The 22,612-nt window shown below is 37.8% G+C and overlaps 1 protein-coding gene across 1 annotated transcript in view; it reads left to right on the top strand.

Moving 5' to 3' along the window:
- HMCN1 (hemicentin 1) overlaps window positions 1–22,212 on the top strand; it is a 521,171-nt gene extending 498,959 nt beyond the window's left edge. Inside the window, exons 105-107 of the mRNA XM_030873036.2 lie at window positions 1,489–1,608; window positions 18,995–19,121; window positions 20,652–22,212. Of these exons, the coding sequence (XP_030728896.2) occupies window positions 1,489–1,608; window positions 18,995–19,121; window positions 20,652–21,018 (614 nt within the window). The 3' untranslated portion in view covers window positions 21,019–22,212. The remainder of the gene's footprint in view (window positions 1–1,488; window positions 1,609–18,994; window positions 19,122–20,651) is intronic.
- Window positions 22,213–22,612: the final 400 nt, after the last annotated feature.

The following is a 22,612-nucleotide window of genomic DNA, read 5'->3' as shown; positions in this document are numbered from 1 at the left end:
TTTCTGGCGTTGGTACTAATAAAGAAATTTACACTAAGATTGCAGACAGCTTTGGAATTATGTAACAAGCAACCTGCAGTAAACACCAAATGCCTTTAATTAACCATCTAGGATAGACAGTTTACAAAGGATTCAGAGTAACACCATGGAATTTTGTTAGACTTGGGCTAAGATTTAGCTTTTTAGGGAATTGATTCCAAAGCTTAATAGGGAAAACAAACGTTGCATTGCTTCTGAACACCAAAATCACACTTGGGGCCACTTTAAAATTCATACTCTGGAAAGTGTGATGTCTACTACTTGGAGTTCAATGTCATTTACATTTCTGTTGTTATCTTAGGTTAAAGCCGATTATAAAGGGAAAAAGTAAAAATATATCAAAAGTTCTGCAGTGAGTGCTTTGGTTAACCAAACTGGGGCAAAAACAATGACAAATGTTTGATGAGCGTTTGTCATTAACAGATTTTGAGTCATTGCAATTATCATCTGAGCAGATGCACAATGAACAGGTCCTTTTGCTGAGCCATCTCCAGGGTTTCACTTTGTCTTCCCTTTACTTCCAGCCCTCAGCACTCCTGCTTCCATTTCATACCACATTCTCTTCCTTCTAACACTGGTTGGCACATTTTAATATTAGGCAAAACACAACTGAGACAAGAAATCTGAGGCTTCTCAAATCCCATCCCTGATTCTGAAAGCAAATATCAATTAATTTTTTTACTATCTATTCCCACTCTTTTTATTGCTGTTTTCTTGACTTTGTTTAGTAATAGCAGGTAGCTTAGCTCTTTATAATTTGTTTTTCATATATTACATGTTTGAACCTTCCAACAAGCCTGTGAAGTAGGGAGATTGTATCAGTGACTCCTGTTGGCAGAAGAATCAACTGAGATCCTGAGAAGTTAAGTGGCTGGCCCAAAGTAACATAGCAACTATATGTATATCTAGTTGCCATTAGTACTTTACAGTTGTATGAAGTTGGATGAATATTCCTATCACAAAGATAAAACCGCCTCCACTTAATGATATCTGCTATAGACATGGCTGTTGGAGAGAGAGAGGCTGCTAAACTTTAAACAAAATAGAAACGAGTATTTTCCCAATTAATCTCAATAGAAACTTTATCTTTTAGGTAAATTCTACTGTGTTCTGTCAAGAGTTTAGTACCTTGGTGGTTTAGGATCCTGTACAGGTCTGTTTCATCTGTCATTCCAATATTAATTACTTAACTAATATTGCAATTGGCCAGTTTGGGGCTTCAGCTCCTATGTGCTTATACACAGAAGAGATGTTCATATTTTATAATACAGGACAGTTTATATTGTACTCCATTAAAAATATACTGATATGAAACGGCACTGAACGTTTTTAAGCACAAGTATAAAATCAAGTTTTCTGTTGTATATCAACAACTTGTTTATAGTTGATTCTGCCACAGTTTCTGCCTTTGTTTCGCATGGTTATACACACTGCTTTTTTTCTGCACAGATATTGATGAATGTGAAAATAGAGACACCTGCCAGCATGAGTGTAAAAATACCTTTGGGAGCTATCAGTGTATCTGCCCGCCTGGCTATCAACTCATGCTCAATGGAAAAACATGTCAAGGTGAGAAAACATTGGGACATTTATTGCTACAACTTAACGTAAAATGAATATAGTGTGAGAAATGTCTTTTTTTTTTAATAATTTTTCTTCTAGTTGCTTCCTCTCCTCTCACATTCCCATGGGTCAGACTTAATCTATAATCCTTGCTTTTGCAAGCAGGAGAAAGCAATTAAGCAAAGGAAGAGTTGAGAAACACTTTTGGTATGGTCTTACCAGAAGGAGCAAGAATGCCTAAGCCACTTCATATCATATATATATATATATATATATATATATATATTTAAAACTAAATGGAAATAGACCTCTTCAAACATGTTTTCACAGTTCAGCTAAGAAGAAAGGAGAAATGAGAAGAGTGCTCAGTAAATGTACCTCAGTATTAGGCATTATTTTATACTTTGTCTTAGTGATCAGTGGGTAACTGATTAATCCACTCATTCTTCGAGTCAAATGATGAGTAACAATCATGTGACAGAGTTGCAGGATGCAGGAGGTTAAAACAGATGAATAATGTACACTCTCTTCCCTTTATGATCTTAGAGTCTAGTGGAGACAGACATGCAAATAAGTGCATAATCAACATACAAGGCTGTAGGTGTTATAACTGTTTTAGATAATGTGTAGTGATGGTAGAAAGAAAATCAATCTCAATAGCAAAATTGTTAAACAAAAATGTGAAAGGAGCATTGTATATTGATGAGGTTTAGTATGTTGTAACGTGTCCTTGATCAAAAGAATATGAACTTGTATAAATCGTTAAAATCTTCTAAGAAACCACCTCAATTCCATAGACAAAATCTAAGAATATTATATAGGTCTTAATAAGCCTCTGAATTTTATTAGTTTCTGTCATGTATAAAAGACTTCCCTTCACAAAAGACTTGCTAAGATGCAGCTCATGGAAATGTGTTCCAGAAGCCAAGACCAGGATGCACAATGGCTTCACCCGAGTTACCATGAGCTTCCACACGCTTACTCAACCCATTCACCCATCACACTCCCTGAGAGTCCCCACTAATCCTGTGGGCTGGGGAAGGAAAATGAACTCAATAATAACCTTTACTCCCAGCCATCACTCAAACATTTATGAAGAACTTACCCTGTGAGGAACATCTTACTAAGTTTTGAAATACTGGAAGAACATACATACATTATAGTTTTATGTTTTTCCAAAACAACTGTTATCTCATTTTAATCAGCAGTATAGTTTTGTCAAGAACAATAATTTGTACCCATTCTACAGTTGATAAAACTAATTCTCAGAGTGGTTATGTGAGTCTCAATGTCCTAGAACCATCAAGAGCAAGGGTAGGACTTGATCACAGATCTCACAATGTCAGAAATGGTCCTTTATCTCTCCTGTGATGCTGTGAACACCAGGGTCATTGTATTGTGGGAGCAGACAGAGGTTAGAGCACTTACGTTGTCCATATTTTATAACTTCTCCAGCTCTTCAACCCAAGAATCGTTCTGAAAAGGTGGCAGTGCACAACACTAACATTACACTCCCAACAGGTACACCAGGCACCAAGGAAGGAAGGGGGTAGATACTAAGCATTTGGAATAACCAGCCAGACTGAAAACTCCTTAGCCAGATTTATATATATATACATATAAATTTATTTATTTTATTTATTTATTTTTGGCTGCATTGGGTCTTCGTTGCTGCGCGCGGGCTTTCTCTAGTTGCAGCAGGTGGGGGCGACTCTTCATTGTGGTGCATGGGCTTCTCATTGCAGTGGCTTCTCTTCTTACGGAGCACGGGCTCTTGGCATGTGGGCTTCAGTAGTTGTGGCACACGGGCTCAGTAGTTGTGGCACACAGGCTTATTTGCTCCGCGGCATGTGGGATCTTCCCGGACTGGGGCTCGAACCCATGTCCCCTGCATTGGCAGGTGGATTCCTAACCACTGCGCCACGAGGGAAGCCCCTTTAGCCAGATTTTTAAGGGTTATATTATGTCATATTCTCATTAGAGGATTTTTTCTTCTGTAAATTATTCCAGTTTGTTTTTTTTAGTTGCCCTTGTCACTCCTTCACTTCAAAACATTTTTCAGCTTTCACTTTTACTCCAGAGAGTGGAAAATAATGTGCACAAATCAGAAACAGGTATCATTTAAAATGTTTGCAATTTAAATGAGTTATATATTTTTGTGGTTTTAAAAAAAGACATGAGGGACTTCCCTGGTGGCACAGTGGTTAAGAATCCACCTGCCAATGCAGGGGATATGGGTTCGATCCCTGGTCCAGGAGGATCCCACATGCTGTGGAGCAACTAAGCCCGTGTGCCACAACTACTGAGTCTGCGCTCTACAGCCCGAGAGCCACAGCTGCTGAGGCCACGTGCCACACCTACTGAAGCCCACGTGCCTAGAGCCCGTGCTCTGTGACAAGAGAAGCCACTGCAATGAGAAGCCCGTGCACCACAATGAAGAGTAGCCCCCACTCGCCGCAACTAGAGAAAGCCCGTGCGCAGCAACGAAGACCCAATGCAGCCAATAATTAATTAATTAATTAATTAACTTTTTAAAAAGTTGTCTAAGAAAAAACATGAGAGACAACAATTATGACCTTTAAAGAAGTCTTTACTCTAAAGAATAACTTGGAGTCTTTATAGCTTTAGAAAGTGTTTGAGGCATTTATGAGGAACAAAGTGCTACTTTTCATTCACAGATAAATTTTTGAATCTTTATACATTAGTGATAGAAACGTCAGTAATAAAAGGGATATTAAAGTGAATTTGACACTGAATGAGGACAAAGACTAGTCTACAGTGGAAGTCACCAGACTAAAAAATGAAAAACAAAAAACATGACCAATTATAATTTGCCCCAGAAGCAGAGAGGAGAAACTAAAAAATCCGTATGCTAATTTTAAGCACCGTTAATCTAATTCTAAAACTGTAAGAACACTACATGTTGGCATTGCATTCGAAATGAGTGTTCTAATCTATCCAAGTTTTAAGAAGCAATTCATAATGTTTGTCAAGAATCTGAATTACTCTACACCCTCTATAAGACAAATGTTTCAAGTATGCTTATCCTAAACTACTTTTTTAATGTATCCAGAGCACTTGGTTAAATGCACTCATATGTTCTAAAGCTATTATTGTGAAAGTTTTTCAGCTCATCTTGGTATTCTTTTCTTGTAGCAATAATATTTATGTTATGAAATCCCTATACTTTAATTTTTATCATAATAATTTTCTAATAATATTTTATAAAAACCAGACATCACCACACTGTCAGTTAACAGAAGACAGTCTGATTTCTCCATCTTTTCTAGCTTCTTTTTTTAAGACCAATGAGTAAAGTGAATGAACAGAGTGACTAGAGTGAATGCCTACAGGATGCTTACTCCTGAGGAGATAGCAGTAGACAGAAGACAAAGGAGGGCTACCTTCCCCAAAGCTCAAATACTTTATGAAAGCTCTTCTATAGGAAGTGTACATTATTATGGAGCTAGAGACAAACACTGTGTATATTAGATTCTCATATCTCTGATAGATTTATTTGCAGCCAATGAAAATCTGTGATAAGGTAGCTGTTCTTATTATGCCTGGACGTGTGTCCAGATTCTGGCCTCCAATCACCATTTTCATGGACCCTAGTAGCCCACTGGCCTCCATGTTTCTGCATGAGTTCACTCTAAAAATTAAAGCTAAAATGAAATTTGGAGTATGGATGGGCAGGGAATTTTTTTTATGGAGAGAAAAGAAGATAAGATTAATTGAATTTCTTTCACGTTTTCCTAAAGGGCTTTTCACTTCATTCTGAGACAATCTCATTTTGTCAAGGAGATGGAGCACTGCTGGCAGATAAAATCATAATTAGAAATTGGTTTACAGAGACAAAAGGCAAGATTTAACTGAAATAAAACATGTTTCACTCTGTTCCATTCCTGGAGGAAAACTAGTCCTAATATAAAACGAGTAATAGAAAGCACATTATGTCATTATCAGCACATCTAAGTAACTAAAAAGTCAAGTAAGTGATTTACTCCATATAATTCTAGCTTAATATCTTTTGACTTTGTACAGACTATTGTTAAGTTTAAAGAAACTAATTACATTGTATGTCATTTCCTTAAGAAATGGAATATATTTGGAACCAAATCTAAAAATGATCATTTTTGACACAGAAATGCAAATGGCATTTCTGGACAAGATGGTGGAGTAGATGGATCTTGAGCTCACATCCTCTCAAAAGCACAACATTTATTCTTCACGATTTATATACTGTCTCTTGGAATATCTTCTCGCCTTTTTTTTATAGTAATATTCCAAGTTATTTACGAGTTCACGAAAAACTTCACAAATTTAACCCAAGATCAATATAAATACCATCATGCAGATACCGAGTCACTACTATGAAATGACATAATAGTTACACATACCCATTGGTTGTGGCACCAATTCCATGACTGAAGTACGTTTGACCTTTAGAACCTACCTCTCCAAAAAACTGATTTGGGTCCAATTATACATCAGAATCTATGTTTATTCAAATACTAAAGAAGAAAATGTTACAAGTGGCTCTGTCCAGCCCATTGACTTAAACTTTCTCTAAAATTAGTCTTCATATTTTTTGTTTACCTACTCCAAAAAGAAATTTGAAAACCTTCACTCATACTTGTAAAAATCAACCTCCAAAGTTTCTTACCATGTTTAAATAGTTACAGAGAATGTGAGTTCTGGCATTGGTGTTTACGTGCTTTCAATGTATTTTCATCAAAACTTTGGAACTGCACGCTTAACTCAGTTACTGGAGGATGACCACCATATAATTTAAAAGTGTTTACTCATTGTAAAACCAACCAGACTGTCAGGAAAATGTCTAAAGTCATTTTTCTGTTCAAGTAAAAGTGTTAGTAGGTGTTCCTATGACAGCTAGCTCACTTCTGAAATCTAATTTAAAATGGAGAACTAAGACCATTGGTTTGTAGCCATGATGAAATAAGGCCTGCCACTATCAATATATGCCACCAGTTTTCTTACCCTTCCTATGTGCCTGGAAGCATTTTATACCCTGTATCATAAAGAAATTTGCAATTAGTGGAAACATTTTTTTGTAAAGCAGAAGAAGGATGTAAGAGGGAAGAGTTTGGGAAAGGAGAACTCCAGGCCATAGGAAATTCTCAAGCAGATTGATTTTAGGAAGGAGAACTTAGGAGGGAAAATCAAAATCTGAATGGAGAGCAGGACAATATGGTGGAGTAGCTGGATCTTGAGCTCACATCCTCTCAAAAGCACAACAAAATCACAACTAACTGCTCAAAAACCACTGATTTAAAAAAAGACTGGAACCTAACAAAAAAGATAGTCTACATCCAAAGACATTACAAATAGAACTACCATACGACCCAGCAATCCCACTACTGGGCATAAACCCTGAGAAAACCATAATTCAAAAAGAGTCATGTACCAAAATGTTCATTGCAGCACTATTTACAATAGCCAGGACATGGAAGCAACCTCAGTGTCCATCTACAGATGAATGGATAAAGAAGATGTGGCACATATATACAATGGAATATTACTCAGCCATAAAAAGAAACAAAATTGAGTTATTTGTGGTGAGGTGGATGGACCTAGAGTCTGTCATACAGAGTGAAGTAAGTCAGAAAGAGAAAAACAAATACCATATGCTAACACATATATATGGAATCTAAGAAAGAAAAAGGTCATGAAGAACCTAGGGGTAAGACAGGAATAAAGACACAGACCTACTAGAGCACGGACTTGAGGATATGGGGAGGGGGAGGAGTAGGTTGTGACAAGGTGAGAGAGAGGCATGGACATATATACACTATCAAGCATAAAGTGGATAGCTAGTAGGAAGCAGCTGCATATCACAGGGAGATCAGTTAGGTGGTTTGTGACTGCCTAGAGGGGTGGGATAGGGAGGGTGGGAGGGAGGGAGATGCAGGAGGGAAGAGAAATGGGAACATGTGTATATGTATAACTGATTCACTTTGTTATAAGGCAGAAACTAACACACCATTGTAAAGCAATTATACTCCAATAAAGATGTTAAAAAAAAATAAAAGAAGAAGAAACCCAACAAGACGGTACAAGGGGCTCACTCACAATATAATCAAACCCTATGACCCCCAGGTGGGCAACCCACAAACTGGAGAACAGTTATATCACAGAAGTTCTCCCACAGGAGTGAGTTCTGAACCCCATGTCAGGCTCCCAGCCTGGGGTTCTGGCATTGGGAGAAGGAGCGCCCAGAGCACTTGATGTTGAAGGCCAGCAGGGCTTGAGTCCAGGAGCTCCACAGGAGTAGGGGAAACAGAGACCCACTCTTGGAGGGTGCATAGAAGGTCTTGTGTACACCATGACCCAGGGCAAAAGCAGTGACTTCATTAGGAGCCTGGGCCAGACCTACCTGCTGGTCCTGGAGGATTTCCTGAGGAGGTGGGGGGCAGCTGTGGCTCACTGTGGGGACAAGGACACCACTGGCAGAGGTACGGGGGATTATTTATTAGCATGAGCTCCCCTAGAGGCTGCCATCTTGGTACCATGATCTGGCCTCACCCAACAGACTGTAGGCCCCAATTCTGGACACCTCAGGCCAAACAAGCAACAGGGCAGGAACACAAAGCAACAGGGCAGGAACACAGCTCCACACATCAGCAGACAGGCTGCATAAGGACTTCCTGAGCCCACAGCCACCTCTAGACATGCCCTTTGACATGGCCCTACCCACCACAGGGTCAAGACCCAGCTTCACCCACCAGAAGCAAGAAAACTACAGTCTGGCAGCCTGCAGAACTGAGTCCACAGACACAGATAAGAACCTACCCCAGGACTAGCTTGGTCCCTGGCCCTTGGTGACAAGAAGGGAGTGTACTTCTGGGACACATAGGACATCCCCTACAGGGAGCCACTTCTCCAAGGTCAAGAAACATAACTAACCTTCCACATACATAAAAATACAAATAGAAATCTAGACAAAATGAGGGAGAGGGGAGTATGTTCCAGACCAAGGAACAAGATAAAACCCCAGAAGAACAACTAAGTGACGTGGAGATAGACAATGTACCTGAGAAAGAGTTCAGAGTAATGATCATAAAGATGATCCAAGAACTCAGGAAAACAATGGATGCACAGAGCAAGAAGTTACAAGAAGTTTTTAACTAAGAGATAGAAAATATAAAGAACAACCAAACAGAGTTGAATACAATAACTGAAGTGCAAAACACACTAGAAGGAATCAGTAGCAGAGTAAGTGAGGCAGAGAATGGATAAAGTGAGCTGGAAGACAGAGTGGTGGAAATCACTGCCACATAACAGAATAAAGAAAAAAATGAAAAGAAATGAGGATAGTTTAAGAGACCTCTGGGACAACATCAAACGTACCAACATTCACATAATAGAGGTCCCAGAAGGAGGAGAGAGGGGGAAAGGGCCTGAGGAGATATAAAGAGATAATAGCCAAAAATTCCCTAACATGAAAAAGGAAGCAGTAACCCATGTCCAGAAAGTGGAGAGAGTACCATACAGGATCAACCAAAGGAGGAACGTGCCAAGGCACATAGTAATCAAACTGACAAAGAGAAAATATTAAAAGCAACAAGGGAAAAGCAACAAATAACCTCATGGGGCTTCCCTTGTATGTTATCAGCTGATTTTTCAGCAGAAAATCTGGCCAGAAGAGAGTGGTACAATAAGGTGATGAAAGGGAAAACCCCACAACCTAGGATTCTCTACCCAGCAAGGCTCTCATTCAGATTTTGATGGAGAAATCAAAAGCTTTACAGACAAGCAAAAGCCAAAAGAATTCAGTACCACCAAACCAGCTTTACAACAAATGCTTAGGGAACGTCTCTAGGTGAAAAAGAAAAGGCCACAACTAGAAACAAGAAGATTACAAAATGGGAAAGCTCACTGGTAAAGGCAAACCTACAGTAAAGGTAGGAAATCATCCATATTCAAATATGATATCTAACCCAGTAATCGTGAGAAGACAGTAAAAATGCAGGATACTTGAAGTGCACTTGAAATTAAGAGATCAGCAACTTAAAACAATCATGTATATATATATAGACAGCTATATGAAAACCTAATGGCAAATGCAAACCAAAAATCTATAACAGATATACACACACACAAAAAAAAAATGGAATCCAAACACAATTCTAAAGATAGTCATCAAATCACAAGAGAAGAGAACAAAAGAGGAAGGGAAGAAAAAACACCTACAAAAACAAATCCAAAAGAATTAACAAAATGGCAGTAAGAACATACATATAAATAATTACCTTAAATATAAATGGATTAAATGCTCTAACCAAAAGACATGTTTACAAACGGATAAATTGATAGAAAAACAAGACTGGTATATATATAGTCTACAAGAGACTACTTCAGATATAGGGACACATACAGACTGAAAGTAAGGGAATGGAAAAAGATATTCCATGCAAATGGAAATCAAAAGAAAGCTGCAGTAGTAATACTCGTATCAGACAAAAGAGACTTTAAAATAAAGACTTCTAAAAGAGACAAAGAAGAACACTACATAATGATCAAGGAATCAATCTAAGAAGAAGAGATAACAATTGTAACTATATTGGGTTGGCCAAAAGTTCTTTCAGGTTTTTCCTTAAGATGTTACAGAAAAAGCCAAACGAACTTGTTGGCCAACCCAATATACGCACCCAACATAGGAGCACCATAATATGTGAGGCAATTATTAACGGACATAAAAGGAGAAATTGACAGTAGCATAGTAATAGCGGGGGACTTTAACACCCCATTTATATCAATGGACAGATCATCCAGACAGAAAATCAGTAAGGAAACACAGCACTTAAGTGACACATTAGACCAGATGGACTTAATTGATGTTTATAGAGCATTCCATCCAAAAACAGCAGAATACACATTCAAGTTCAAATGGAACATACTCTAGGACTGATCACATTCTGGGCCACAAAGCAAGCTTCAGTAAATTTAAGAAAATTGAAATCATAATCAAGCATCTTTTCTGACCGCAATGCTATGAGATTAGGAATCAACTACAAGAAAAAAACTGCAAAAAACACAAACACATGGAGGCTAAACAGTATGCTACTAAACAAACAGATCACTGAAGAAAGCAGAGGAAATCAAAAAATACCTAGAGACAAATGAAAACAAAAACATGACGATCCAAAACCTATGGGACACAGAAAAAGCAGTTCTAAGAGAGACGTTTATAGCTGTACAAGCTTACCTCAGGAAATAAGAAAAGTCTCAAACAACCTAACCTTACACCTAAAGCAATTATAGAAAGAAGAATAAACAAAACCCAAAGTTAGTAGAAGTAAAGAAATCATAAAGACAGAGTAGAAATAAATGAAATAGAGATGAAGAGAAAACAGTAGAAAATATCAGTAAAACTGAAATCTGGTTCTTTAAAAAAGAATGAACCTATGTATATATATAACTGAATTACTGTGCTATACACCTGAAACTAACATAACATTGTAAATCAGTTATACTCCAATAAAATTTTTTTAAATAAAATAAAAATAAGTCAGAGTATTAAAGTGAAAATAAAAGCCAGTTCTTTGAAAAGATAAACAAAATTGATAAACCTTCAGACTCATCAAGAAAAAAAGTGAGAGGGCCCAAATCAATAAAATCAGAAATGAACAAGGAGGTGTTACAACTGAAACTACAGAAATACAAAGGACCATACTAAAAGCAACTATATGCCAATAACATGGACAGCCTAGAAAAAAATGGACAAATTCCTAGGAAGGTACAATCTCCCAAGACTGAATCAGGAAGAAATAGGAAATATGAACAGAATAATCACAAGTACTGAAAGTGAAACTGATTAAAATATTTCAAACAAACAAAAGCCCAGGACCAAATGGCTTCACAGGCAAGTTCTATCAAACATTTAGAAAAGAGTTAACACCTATCCTTCTGAAGCTGTTCCAAAAACTTGCAGAGGAAGGAACACTTCCAAACTCATTCAATGAGGCCACCATCACTCTGATACCAAAGCCAGGCAAAGATACCACAAAAAAAGAAAAAACACAGGCCAATACCACTGATGAACACAGGTGCAAAACTCCTCAAAATACTAGCAAACTAAATCCAACAATACATTAAAAGTATCATACACCATGATCAAGTGGGATTTACCCCAGGGATGCAAGGATTTTTCAATATCCACAAATCAATCAGTGTGATATACCACAGTAACAAATTGAAGAATAAAAACCATATGATCATCTCAATAGATGCAGAAAAAGCTTTTGGTAAAATTCAACATCCATTTATGATAAAAAAAAAAAAAGTCTCCAGACAGTGGGCATAGAGGGAACCTACCTCAACATCATAAAGGCCATATATAACAAACCCACAGCTAAAATTATATTCAATGGCGAAAAGCTGAAAGCATTTCCTCTAAGATCAGGAACAAGACAAGGATATCCACACTCCACTTTTATTCAACATTATTTTGGAAGTCCTAGGCATGGCATTCAGAGAAGAAAAAGAAATAAAAGGAAGCCAGATTGGCAAAGAAGAAGTAAAACTGTCACTATTTGCAGATGACATGATACTATACATAGAAAATCCTAAAGATGCAATGAAAAAAACTACTAGACCTTAATAAATTCAGTAAAGTTGCTGGATACAAAATACACTGAAATCTTTTGCATTTCTATACACTAACAATGAAAGATCAGAAAGAGAAATTAAGGAAACAATCCCATTTACCATTGCATCAAAAAGAATAAAATACCTAGGAATAAACCTACCTAAGGAAAAAAAAAAAAACGAAACTTACCTAAGGAGAAAAAAGACCTATACTCTGAAAATTATAAGATGCTGATGAAAGAAATCAAAGATAACAAACAGATGGAAAGATATACCATGTTCTTGGATTGGAACAATCAATACTGACAACATGACTATACTACCCGAGGCAAACTGCAGATTTAATGCAGTCCCTATCAAATTACCAATGGCATTTTTCACAGAACCAGAACAAATAATTCTAAAATTTGTATGGAAACACAAAAGACCCCAAATAGCCAAAGCAATCTTGAGACAGAAAAACAGCTAGAGGAATCAGCCTCCCCTACTTCAGACTATACTATGAAGCTACAGTAATCAAAACAGTATGGTACTGGCACAAAAACAAACATAGATCAATGGAACAGGATAGAAAGCCAGGAAATAAACCCACACACCTATGGTAAAGTAATCTACAACAAAGGAGGCAAGACTATACAATAGAGAAAAGACAGCCTGTTCAATAAGTAATGCTGGGAAAGGACAGCTACGTGTAAGAGAATGAAATTAGAACATTCTCTAACACCATGCACAAAAATAAACTCAGAATGGGTTAAAGACCTATATGTAAAGCCAGATACTATAAAACTCCTAAAGGAAAACATAGGCAGGATACTCTTTGACATACATCATAGCAATATCTTTTTGAATCTGTCTCCTGAGTAACAGAAATAAAAATAAAAATAAAATAGGAACAAATGGGACCTCATGAAACTTAAAAGCTTTTGCAGAGCAAAGGAAACCATAAACAAAATGAAAAGACAACCTACAAAATGGGAGAAAATATTTGTGAATGCTGCTACTGACAGGGATTAACCTCCAAGACATACAAACAGCTCATGACCAAAAGAAAACAACCCAATCAATAAATGGGCAGAAGCTCTAAATAGACACTTTTCCAAAGAAGACATACAGATGGCCAAAAGGCACATGAAAAGATGCTCATGCCTAATGGTTAGAGAAATGCAAATCAAAACTACAATGAGGTATCATCTCACACTGATCAGAATGGACCTCATCAAAAAGTCTCAAAATAATAAATGCTGGAGAGGGTATGGATAAAACAGAACCCTTCTACACTGTTGGTTGGAATGTAAATTGATACAGCCACTATGGAGAACAGCACAGAGGTACCTTAAGAAGCTAAAAGTAGAGCTACCATATGATCCTGCTACTTTACTCCTGGGCATATATCCAGAGGAAACCATAATTCGAAAATATACATGCACCCCAATGTTCACTGCAGCACTATTTACAATAGCCAAGACATGGAAGCAATCTAAATGTCCATCGACAGAGGAATGGATAAGGACAATGTGGTATACATATACAATGGAATGTTAGCCATAAAAAGAATGAACTGATGCCATTTGCAGCAACATAGATGGACCTAGAGATTTTCATACTAAATGAAGTCAGAGAATGACAAATATCATATGATATCATTTACATGTGGAATCTTAAAAAAAAATTGAAGTATACAAAACAGAAATAGACTAATAGACACAGAAAAAAAACTTATGGTTACCAAAGGGGAAAGGGGGGAGGGCTAAATTAGGAGTTTGGGATTAACATATACACACTACTATATATAAAATAGATAACCAACAAGGAACTACTGTATAGCACAGGGAATTATACTCAGTATTTTGTAATAACCTATAAGGGAGAAGAATCTGAAAAAGAATATATATACATATATATGTATGTATAACTGAATCACTTTGCTGTACATCTGAAACTAACACAACATTGTAAATCAGCTTTACTTTACTAAAAATTTTTTTTTAAATCTGAATGGAAATTGATTCCCAAAATATTTGCCTGCTCTCAAACTGCTGGGAATTTTCATGCACTACCAGGGGAATACAGATAGCACAGTTTGAAACTATTGCTCTAAAATACGATTCTTAACTTTGGGGTCTTAATCCTTTAAATTGTGTTGAACTCTATGACTGATAAATTTTCTGGAAGGAGGGTCCAATCTTAGCCTTGCTTTATCATGCATGTGTACCTACACACTCGCACACAGAAACGTTTTCATTCACAGATCTCCTGATGCTCAAATATGGACCTCAAGTTAAGAATCATGGCTTAAAAACACTCATTTTCAGAAAGCTCAAAAATAAGTTTCTTTTAGCTTCATCTTGATGCTTCTTAATTTTGGTGATTTAAGAGTGTTTTTATTTAACAACTTTGTATAGAAAACAAAATAAAGAGCATTTCATTTGCATGTCCCCCCAATATCCTAGGGAGAGATACTTTAGGGAGAGCATCCCACCTGAAACAACTGAGGCTGGCTCCTACACAGTTCAGATTTGATCAAACTTGATTATGGTTCTTGATCCTGTTTTTTTTTCTTTACTCAGTTTCTCACCACAAGATCTGAATGAACTGTACAGTCTCCCCTAAATTTATAACTTCTTTAATTTCCACTACACTGCTTCCCACTCAACAATTTGAACTTACAAAAGAAAATACTAGGGAAGGATCATGGATCACTCATGTTTTGTTTTCTTTTGTTTTGTTGCGGTACGCGAGCCTCTCACTGTTGTGGCCTCTCCCGTCATGGAGCACAGGCTCCGGACACGCAGCCAAAATTGATAAACCATTAGCCAGACTCATGAAGAAAAAAAGGGAGAAGACTCAAATCAATAGAATTAGAAATGAAAAAGGAGAAGTAACAACTGACACTGCAGAAATACAAAAGATCATGAGGGATTACTACAAGCAACTCTGTGCCAATAAAATGGACAACCTGGAAGAAATGGACAAATTCTTAGAAAGGCACAACCTGCCAACAGTGAACCAGGTAGAAACAGAAATTATGAACGGCCAATCACAAGCACTGAAATTGAAACGGTGATTAAAAATCTTCCAACAAACAAAAGCCCAGGACCAGATGGCTTCACAGGCGAATTCTATACAACATTTAGGGAAGAGCTAACACCTATCCTTCTGAAACTCTTCCAAAATACAGCAGAGGGAGGAACACTCCCAAACTCAGTCTACGAGGCCACCATCATCCTGATACCAAAACCAGACGAGGATGTCACAAAGAAAGAAAACTACAGGCCAATATCACTGATGAACATAGATGCAAAAATCCTCAACAAAATACTAGCAAACAGAATCCAACAGCACATTAAACAGATCATACACCATGATAAAGTGGGGTTTATTCCAGGAATGCAAGGATTCTTCAATATACGCAAATCAATCAGCGTGATACACTATATTAAACTGAAGAAGAAAAACCATATGATCATCTCAATAGATGCAGAGAAAGCTTTTGACAAAATTCAACACCCATTTATGATAAAAACCCTGCAGAAAGTAGGCATAGAGGGAACTTTCCTCAACATAATAAAGGCCATATATGACAAACCCACAGCCAACATCGTCCTCAACGGTGAAAACTGAAACCATTTCCACTAAGATCAAGAACAACACAAGGTTGCCCACTCTCACCACTTATTCAACATAGTTTTGGAAGTTTTAGCCACAGCAAGCAGAGAAGAAAAGGAAATAAAAGGAATCCAAATTGGAAAAGAAGAAGTAAAGCTGTCACTGTTTGCAGATGACATGATACTATACATAGAGAATCCTAAAGATGCTACCAGAAAACTACTAGAGCTAATCAATGAATTTGGTAAAGTAGCAGGATACAAAATTAATGCACAGAAATCTCTGGCATTCCTATACACTAATGATGAAAAATCTGAAAGTGAAATCAAGAAAAGACTCCCACTTACCATTGCAACAAAAAGAATAAAATATCTAGGAATAAACTTACCTAAGGAGACAAAAGACCTGTATGCTGAAAATTATAAGACACTGATGAAAGAAATTAAAGATGATACAAATAGATGGATGTTCCGTGTTCTTGGATTGGAAGAATCAATACTGTGAAAATGACTGTACCACCGAAAGCAATCTACAAATGCAGTGCAATCCCTATCAAACTACCACTGGCATTTTTCACAGAACTAGAACAAAAAATTTCACAATTTGTATGGAAACACAAAAGACCCTGAATAGCCAAAGCAATCTTGAGAACGAAAAACGAAACTGGAGGAATCAGGCTCCCTGACTTCAGACTATACTACAAAGCTACAGTAATCAAGACAGTATGGTACTGGCACAAAAACAGAAATATAGATCAATGGAACAGGATAGAAAGCCCAGAGATAAATCCACGCACATACGGTCACCTTATCTTTGATAAAGGAGGCAGGAATGTACAGTGGAGAAAGGACAGCCTCTTCAATAAGTGGTGCTGGGAAAACTGGACAGTACATGTAAAAGTATGAGATTAGATCACTCCCTAACACCATACACAAAAATAAGCTCAAAATGGATTAAAGACCTACATGTAAAGCCAGAAACTATCAAACTCTTAAAGGAAAACATAGGCAGAACACTCTATGACATAAATCACAGCAAGATCCTTTTTGACCCACCTCCTAGAGAAATGGAAATAAAAACAAAAATAAACAAATGGGACCTAATGAAACTTCAAAGCTTTTGCACAGTAAAGGAAACCATAAACAAGACCAAAAGACAACCCTCAGAATGGGAGAAAATATTTGCAAATGAAGCAACTGACAAAGGATTAATTTACAAAATTTACAAGCAGCTCATGCAGCTCAATAACAAAAAAACAAACAACCTAATCCAAAAACGGGCAGAAGACCTAAATAGACATTTCTCCAAAGAAGATATACAGATGGCCAACAAACACATGAAATAATGCTCAACATCATTAATCATTAGAGAAATGGAAATCAAAACTACAATGCGATATCATCTCACACCAGTCAGAATGGCCATCATCAAAAAATCTAGAAACAATAAATGCTGGAGAGGGTGTGGAGAAAAGGAAGCCCTCTTGCACTGCTGGTGGGAATGTAAATTGATACAGCCACTGTGGAGAACACTATGGAGGTTCCTTAAAAAACTACAAATAGAACTACCATGTGACCCAGCAATCCCACTACTGGGCATATACCCTGAGAAAACCATAATTCAAAGAGTCATGTAACAAAATATTCATTGCAGCTCTATTTACAATAGCCCGGAGATGGAAGCAACCTCAGTGTCCATCATCGGGTGAATGGATAAAGAAGATGTGGCACATATATACAATGGAATATTACTCAGCCATAAAAAGAAACGAAATTGAGCTATTTGTAATGAGGTGGATAGACCTAGAGTCTGTCATACAGAGTGAAGTAAGTCAGAAAGAAAAAGACAAATACCGTATGCTAACACATATATATGGAATTTAAGAAAAAAAAAATGTCATGAAGAACCTAGGGGTGAGGCAGGAATAAAGACGCAGACCTCCTAGAGAACGGACTTGAGGTTATGGGGAGGGGGAAGGGTGAGCTGTGACAGGGCGAGAGAGAGTCATGGACATATACACACTACCAAACGTAGTAAGGTAAATAGCTAGTTGGAAGCAGCCGCATGGCACAGGGATATTGGCTTGGTGCTTTGTGACAGCCTGGAGGGGCGGGATAGGGAGGGTGGGAGGGAGGGAGACGCAAGAGGGAAGAGATATGGGAACATATGTATATGTATAACTGATTCACTTTGTTATAAAGCAGAAACTAACACACCACTGTAAAGCAATTATACCCCAATAAAAATGTTAAAAAAAAAAAAAAACTACAAATAGAACTACCATGTGACCCAGCAATCCCACTACTGGGCATATACCCTGAGAAAACCATAATTCAAAGAGTCATGTAACAAAATATTCATTGCAGCTCTATTTACAATAGCCCGGAGATGGAAGCAACCTCAGTGTCCATCATCGGGTGAATGGATAAAGAAGATGTGGCACATATATACAATGGAATATTACTCAGCCATAAAAAGAAACAAAATTGAGCTATTTGTAATGAGGTGGATAGACCTAGAGTCTGTCATACAGAGTGAAGTAAGTCAGAAAGAGAGAGACAAATACCATATGCTAACACATATATATGGAATTTAAGAAAAAAAATGTCATGAAGAACCTAGGGGTAAGACAGGAATAAAGACACAGACCTACTAGAGAATGGACTTGAGGATATGGGGAGCGGGAAGGGTAAGCTGTGACAAAGCGAGAGAGAGGCATGGACATATATACACTACCAAACGTAAGGTAGATAGCTAGTGAGAAGCAGCCGCATAGCACAGGGAGATCAGCTCGGTTCTTTGTGACCGCCTGGACGGGTGGGTTAGGGAGTGTCGGAGGGAGGGAGACGCAAGAGGGAAGAGATATGGGAACATATGTATATATATAACTGATTCATTTTGTCTTAAAGCAGAAACTAACACACCATTGTAAAGCAATTATACTCCAATAAAGATGTTAAAAGAAAAAAAAAAACTTAGAGGAGTCTGGGAAATAGCACACCAGGAATCAGGATCCCCACTTGGTGGGTGAAGAAGCTTAAGTGCAGCTACCAAGTTCATTCATGGCGAGGAGAAAGCTAGCACTCAACGTTCCAGTCCAGTATCCACAATGCCTGCCCTGATGGTGTGTTCTGACCCGAGTTGCTGATGGTGCATGTTCCTTGTGCTATTGTAGATGTTGATGAGTGTCTGGAGCAGAATGTGCACTGTGGGCCGAATCGCATGTGCTTCAATATGAGAGGAAGTTACCAGTGCATCCAGACGCCCTGTCCACCCGACTACCAACGGGATCCTGTGTCAGGGTATGTCTTGCCTTCTCTTCCCAGACATGCTTTTGAAAATCCTTCTTCCTCTCTCTCCTTGACCAACAACCCCTGTCTGCAGTCATGTTTCACTCACAGGAAGTCAATAGCCCCCCAGGGATAGAGAGTTACGATGTGTTCCTTCTTCAGTGAACTGGCAAAAAATGAGCTCATCCTGCAGCAGCCACTGCAGCTGAAACCATCACTTTGAGCTGCAGGGTTTCTTGGAGCAAGTCTCCCCAGCATGTAATCCACCAGACAACATCTAGAATTCTGTCTCAGCAGGAAGCATTTTATAGGGTGATAGAGCCTGCTTTTCTTTGAAATTGTCTCATTTCCGTTGGTGTTGCCTCAGGGTTTTCAGGGCGCTCAGCCGTTAGAGCGCTCCAAGAAGTATCATGGCTGTTATGGTGATGAGTCAACATGACTCCATGAGAGCATGGAGGAGAGCAAAGATGAGTCAGTGGTCTGTCCATTCACATCTCATCTTGCTTACGTATCCTGCTGTCTGAAACGCTGTCTTTTCTGGGTTCTGAATAAACCACTCTTCTATTTTCTCCCTCCCCTTACAGAAATGTATTCTGTTTAGGTACCAAGTTAGTGGGTTGCTTGGAAAATGAGATAATAGCCATAATGAATAGGACCCACTAATAAGGTGGTTCTGAAACCAAATGCTGGTTGGATCTCACACTTTGTTTTCCTCTCAGCGGTGACTACCATGTTACTGTAACATGGTCAAGTGTGGACTAGCCAGGATCCATCAAAAACCTATTTGTAATCTGTCTGAGGGTAATAGGAAGGAAAGGGAAAAAATTAAAAGTGCAGACTTAGGATACTTTTAAAAATACTATGACTGAAGAATCCCTATCTTCAGAACATGGTCCTTTGTACTTTTTTTTTTTAGTTTTACTCTTTATTACCAGTGATTTCTGGCAGACAATTTAAAAGTCATGATGACTCAAAAACAACCACTGTGGGCCCTGGAAAAAGAAAATATAGTATGTTTAATCTAAAATCATGTGGAAGGCAAATACAGAAGGAAGTTTTTTTTCAGGAGTCCTAATTGACCTTTCATTATTTTTAGAAAAGTAAACCAAATATCAATATATTCTGTTTCCGCTTTCAAATAGTCTTAGGGTAGATGTTAAAATTTTTAAATCATTTACATTCCTCTCTTTAAGAAGTCCTTGTTTCCAATATATGTGCAGATGCTTCTCTTTCCAAAACTGACTTTTCATTTTAAAGGCAATCTTGTGGTACTCATACTTTTTTCAATGGTTCAAAAGCTTCTGATTTTAATAGAGCTGAGAGAGAGATATATGACTCTAGTCCAGCACACTCTCATCACCATCTGGCATCTGGTTTCCGTTAATGACACAGAACATGGGGTGAGCCTTAGTGCTTTGCAGTCAGACTGTCTCCTGCCTTTAATGCCCGAAAGTTGTCATGGATCACGATCACCTGCATCATGCTTTCTCCTGCTTCCAAGCCAAGATAACTGTATACATTTCATGTGTTTGTTGTCCTTAGGTTCTGCCTCAAGAACTGTCCACCCAATGATTTGGAATGTGCCTTGAGCCCGTATGCCTTGGAATACAAACTTGTCTCCCTCCCATTTGGAATAGACGCCAATCAGGATTTGATCCGGCTGGTTGCATACACACAGGATGGAGTGATGCATCCCAGGACAACTTTCCTCATGATAGATGAGGAACAGACTGTTCCTTTTGCCTTAAGGGATGAAAACCTTAAAGGAGTGGTATACACAACACGACCTCTACGAGAACCAGAGACCTACCGCATGAGGGTTCAAGCCTTATCCTACAGTGCCAACGGGACCATTGACTATCAGACCACATTCATAGTTTATATAGCTGTGTCTGCCTATCCATACTAAGCAGCTCTCCAAAGCCTAATCCACATAATTAAACTGCATATATCATGGGAATCGCGTTCTCTTCCAGATTACTGTCTCCTGAGCAGTTGCAATCTTGGCAACTTGAAAATGGTGCTATGCTTTTTTGTGTGCCTTCCTTGGTACTGCTGAGGTATTTTCATGATCCCACCACGGTCATATCTTTTGGTAAGGTCTAGAAAAGTCCCTTAGTATTTTCTTTATTTATTACACTGGAGCAGTTACTTCGCAAAGATTATCCTGAACATCTAACAGGACCCATCAGTGATGTGTTATAGTAACATAGTAGCTAAGATAATTTCCTGTAAAAAAAGAAAAAAAAAATCCAAGTGGATTTGAGCATTTAACCATTTTTAGAATAATAAAACTGGTTGCTATGTGTTTTGATCAAAGCTTACCGAGTAACTTATGAAGATGCTTTTTTTTATGTATTAATACTTTATAATACGACTTACATACTTACGTTCACTTAGGAAAGAAAGAAATACCACTCATTGTAGAAATATAGTACAGCTTCTAAGAAAGTTTTGATACCAAATGATGCTCACCTTGATTGAACATCCAAAATAAGATTATTTTCAGTGACTTTGTGGAACCAGCTGAACCAGTTAGGATAATAGGAAAAAAATATTTTTGTCCTCAGTGATTATTTATGGCATGGATCTTTGCTCTAACATTTTTGACATGGTCTTCCATTCAGTTAGTGCCATAACTTTTTTTTTTTAAGTCTTTATTGAATTTGTTACAATACTGCTTCTGTTTTATGTCTTGGTTTTTGGCCATGAGACATGTGGGATCTTAGCTCCCCAACCAGGGATTGAACCCACACCCCCTGCATTGGAAGGCAAAGTCCTAACCACTGGACTGCCAGGGAAGTCCCATCTCCATAACTTTTACATTCTAGACTTTTTAAATTTTCCTGTCAATTGGAAACAATTTTTTTTAAATACAGGTGGGACAGTTTTGTTTTTCTTGAAAATCTTGTATGTTCAAATTAGCATAAACGTTAAACGTCAATACACTGTAAATGGTGGTAACAGACTCTGGAAGCAATTGCCAGGATGTATTCTATTTTTATGAAGTGTACATATTTCCTTCGTGTGCATTTTCTATATAATATCTTGATGGACTCTTTTATAAAGTTATTTTATAAAAAAATAACATTGTTACAGTAAAACCTGCCTAAATAAAATTTTCACATCCTTTTTCTTAACGTTTTTGAAAACCTAAAATTTGTTTCCTTATAGCTAAAGTATTAAAGTTTATAGATGCACATACATATACGTGTATGTCATACACATCATAATTTAATCATCACAGCTCTTGAGATAGTATTATTCACATTTTATATGTCAGGATCCTAGGATTCAGATAACTTATGTAACTTCCTTAAGGCAACACAGCTAATTAGTCACAAAAATGTCATACCTTCTACCTCCCATGACTCCACGTTAAAGAGTATCTCCATTTCATGACAGTTTTCTCACCTAGGTAACAGTTTTGTATCACACGATGTGACTTCATCTACCTGTGATAGGTAATAAGCTAGCAAAGGTCTGATCATGGCCTATGATTG

The sequence above is a fragment of the Globicephala melas genome, chromosome 1 (genome assembly GCF_963455315.2).
Source record: "Globicephala melas chromosome 1, mGloMel1.2, whole genome shotgun sequence".
Taxonomy (NCBI): Eukaryota; Metazoa; Chordata; class Mammalia; order Artiodactyla; family Delphinidae; genus Globicephala; species Globicephala melas.
This window is presented reverse-complemented; position numbering and strand designations above follow the sequence as displayed.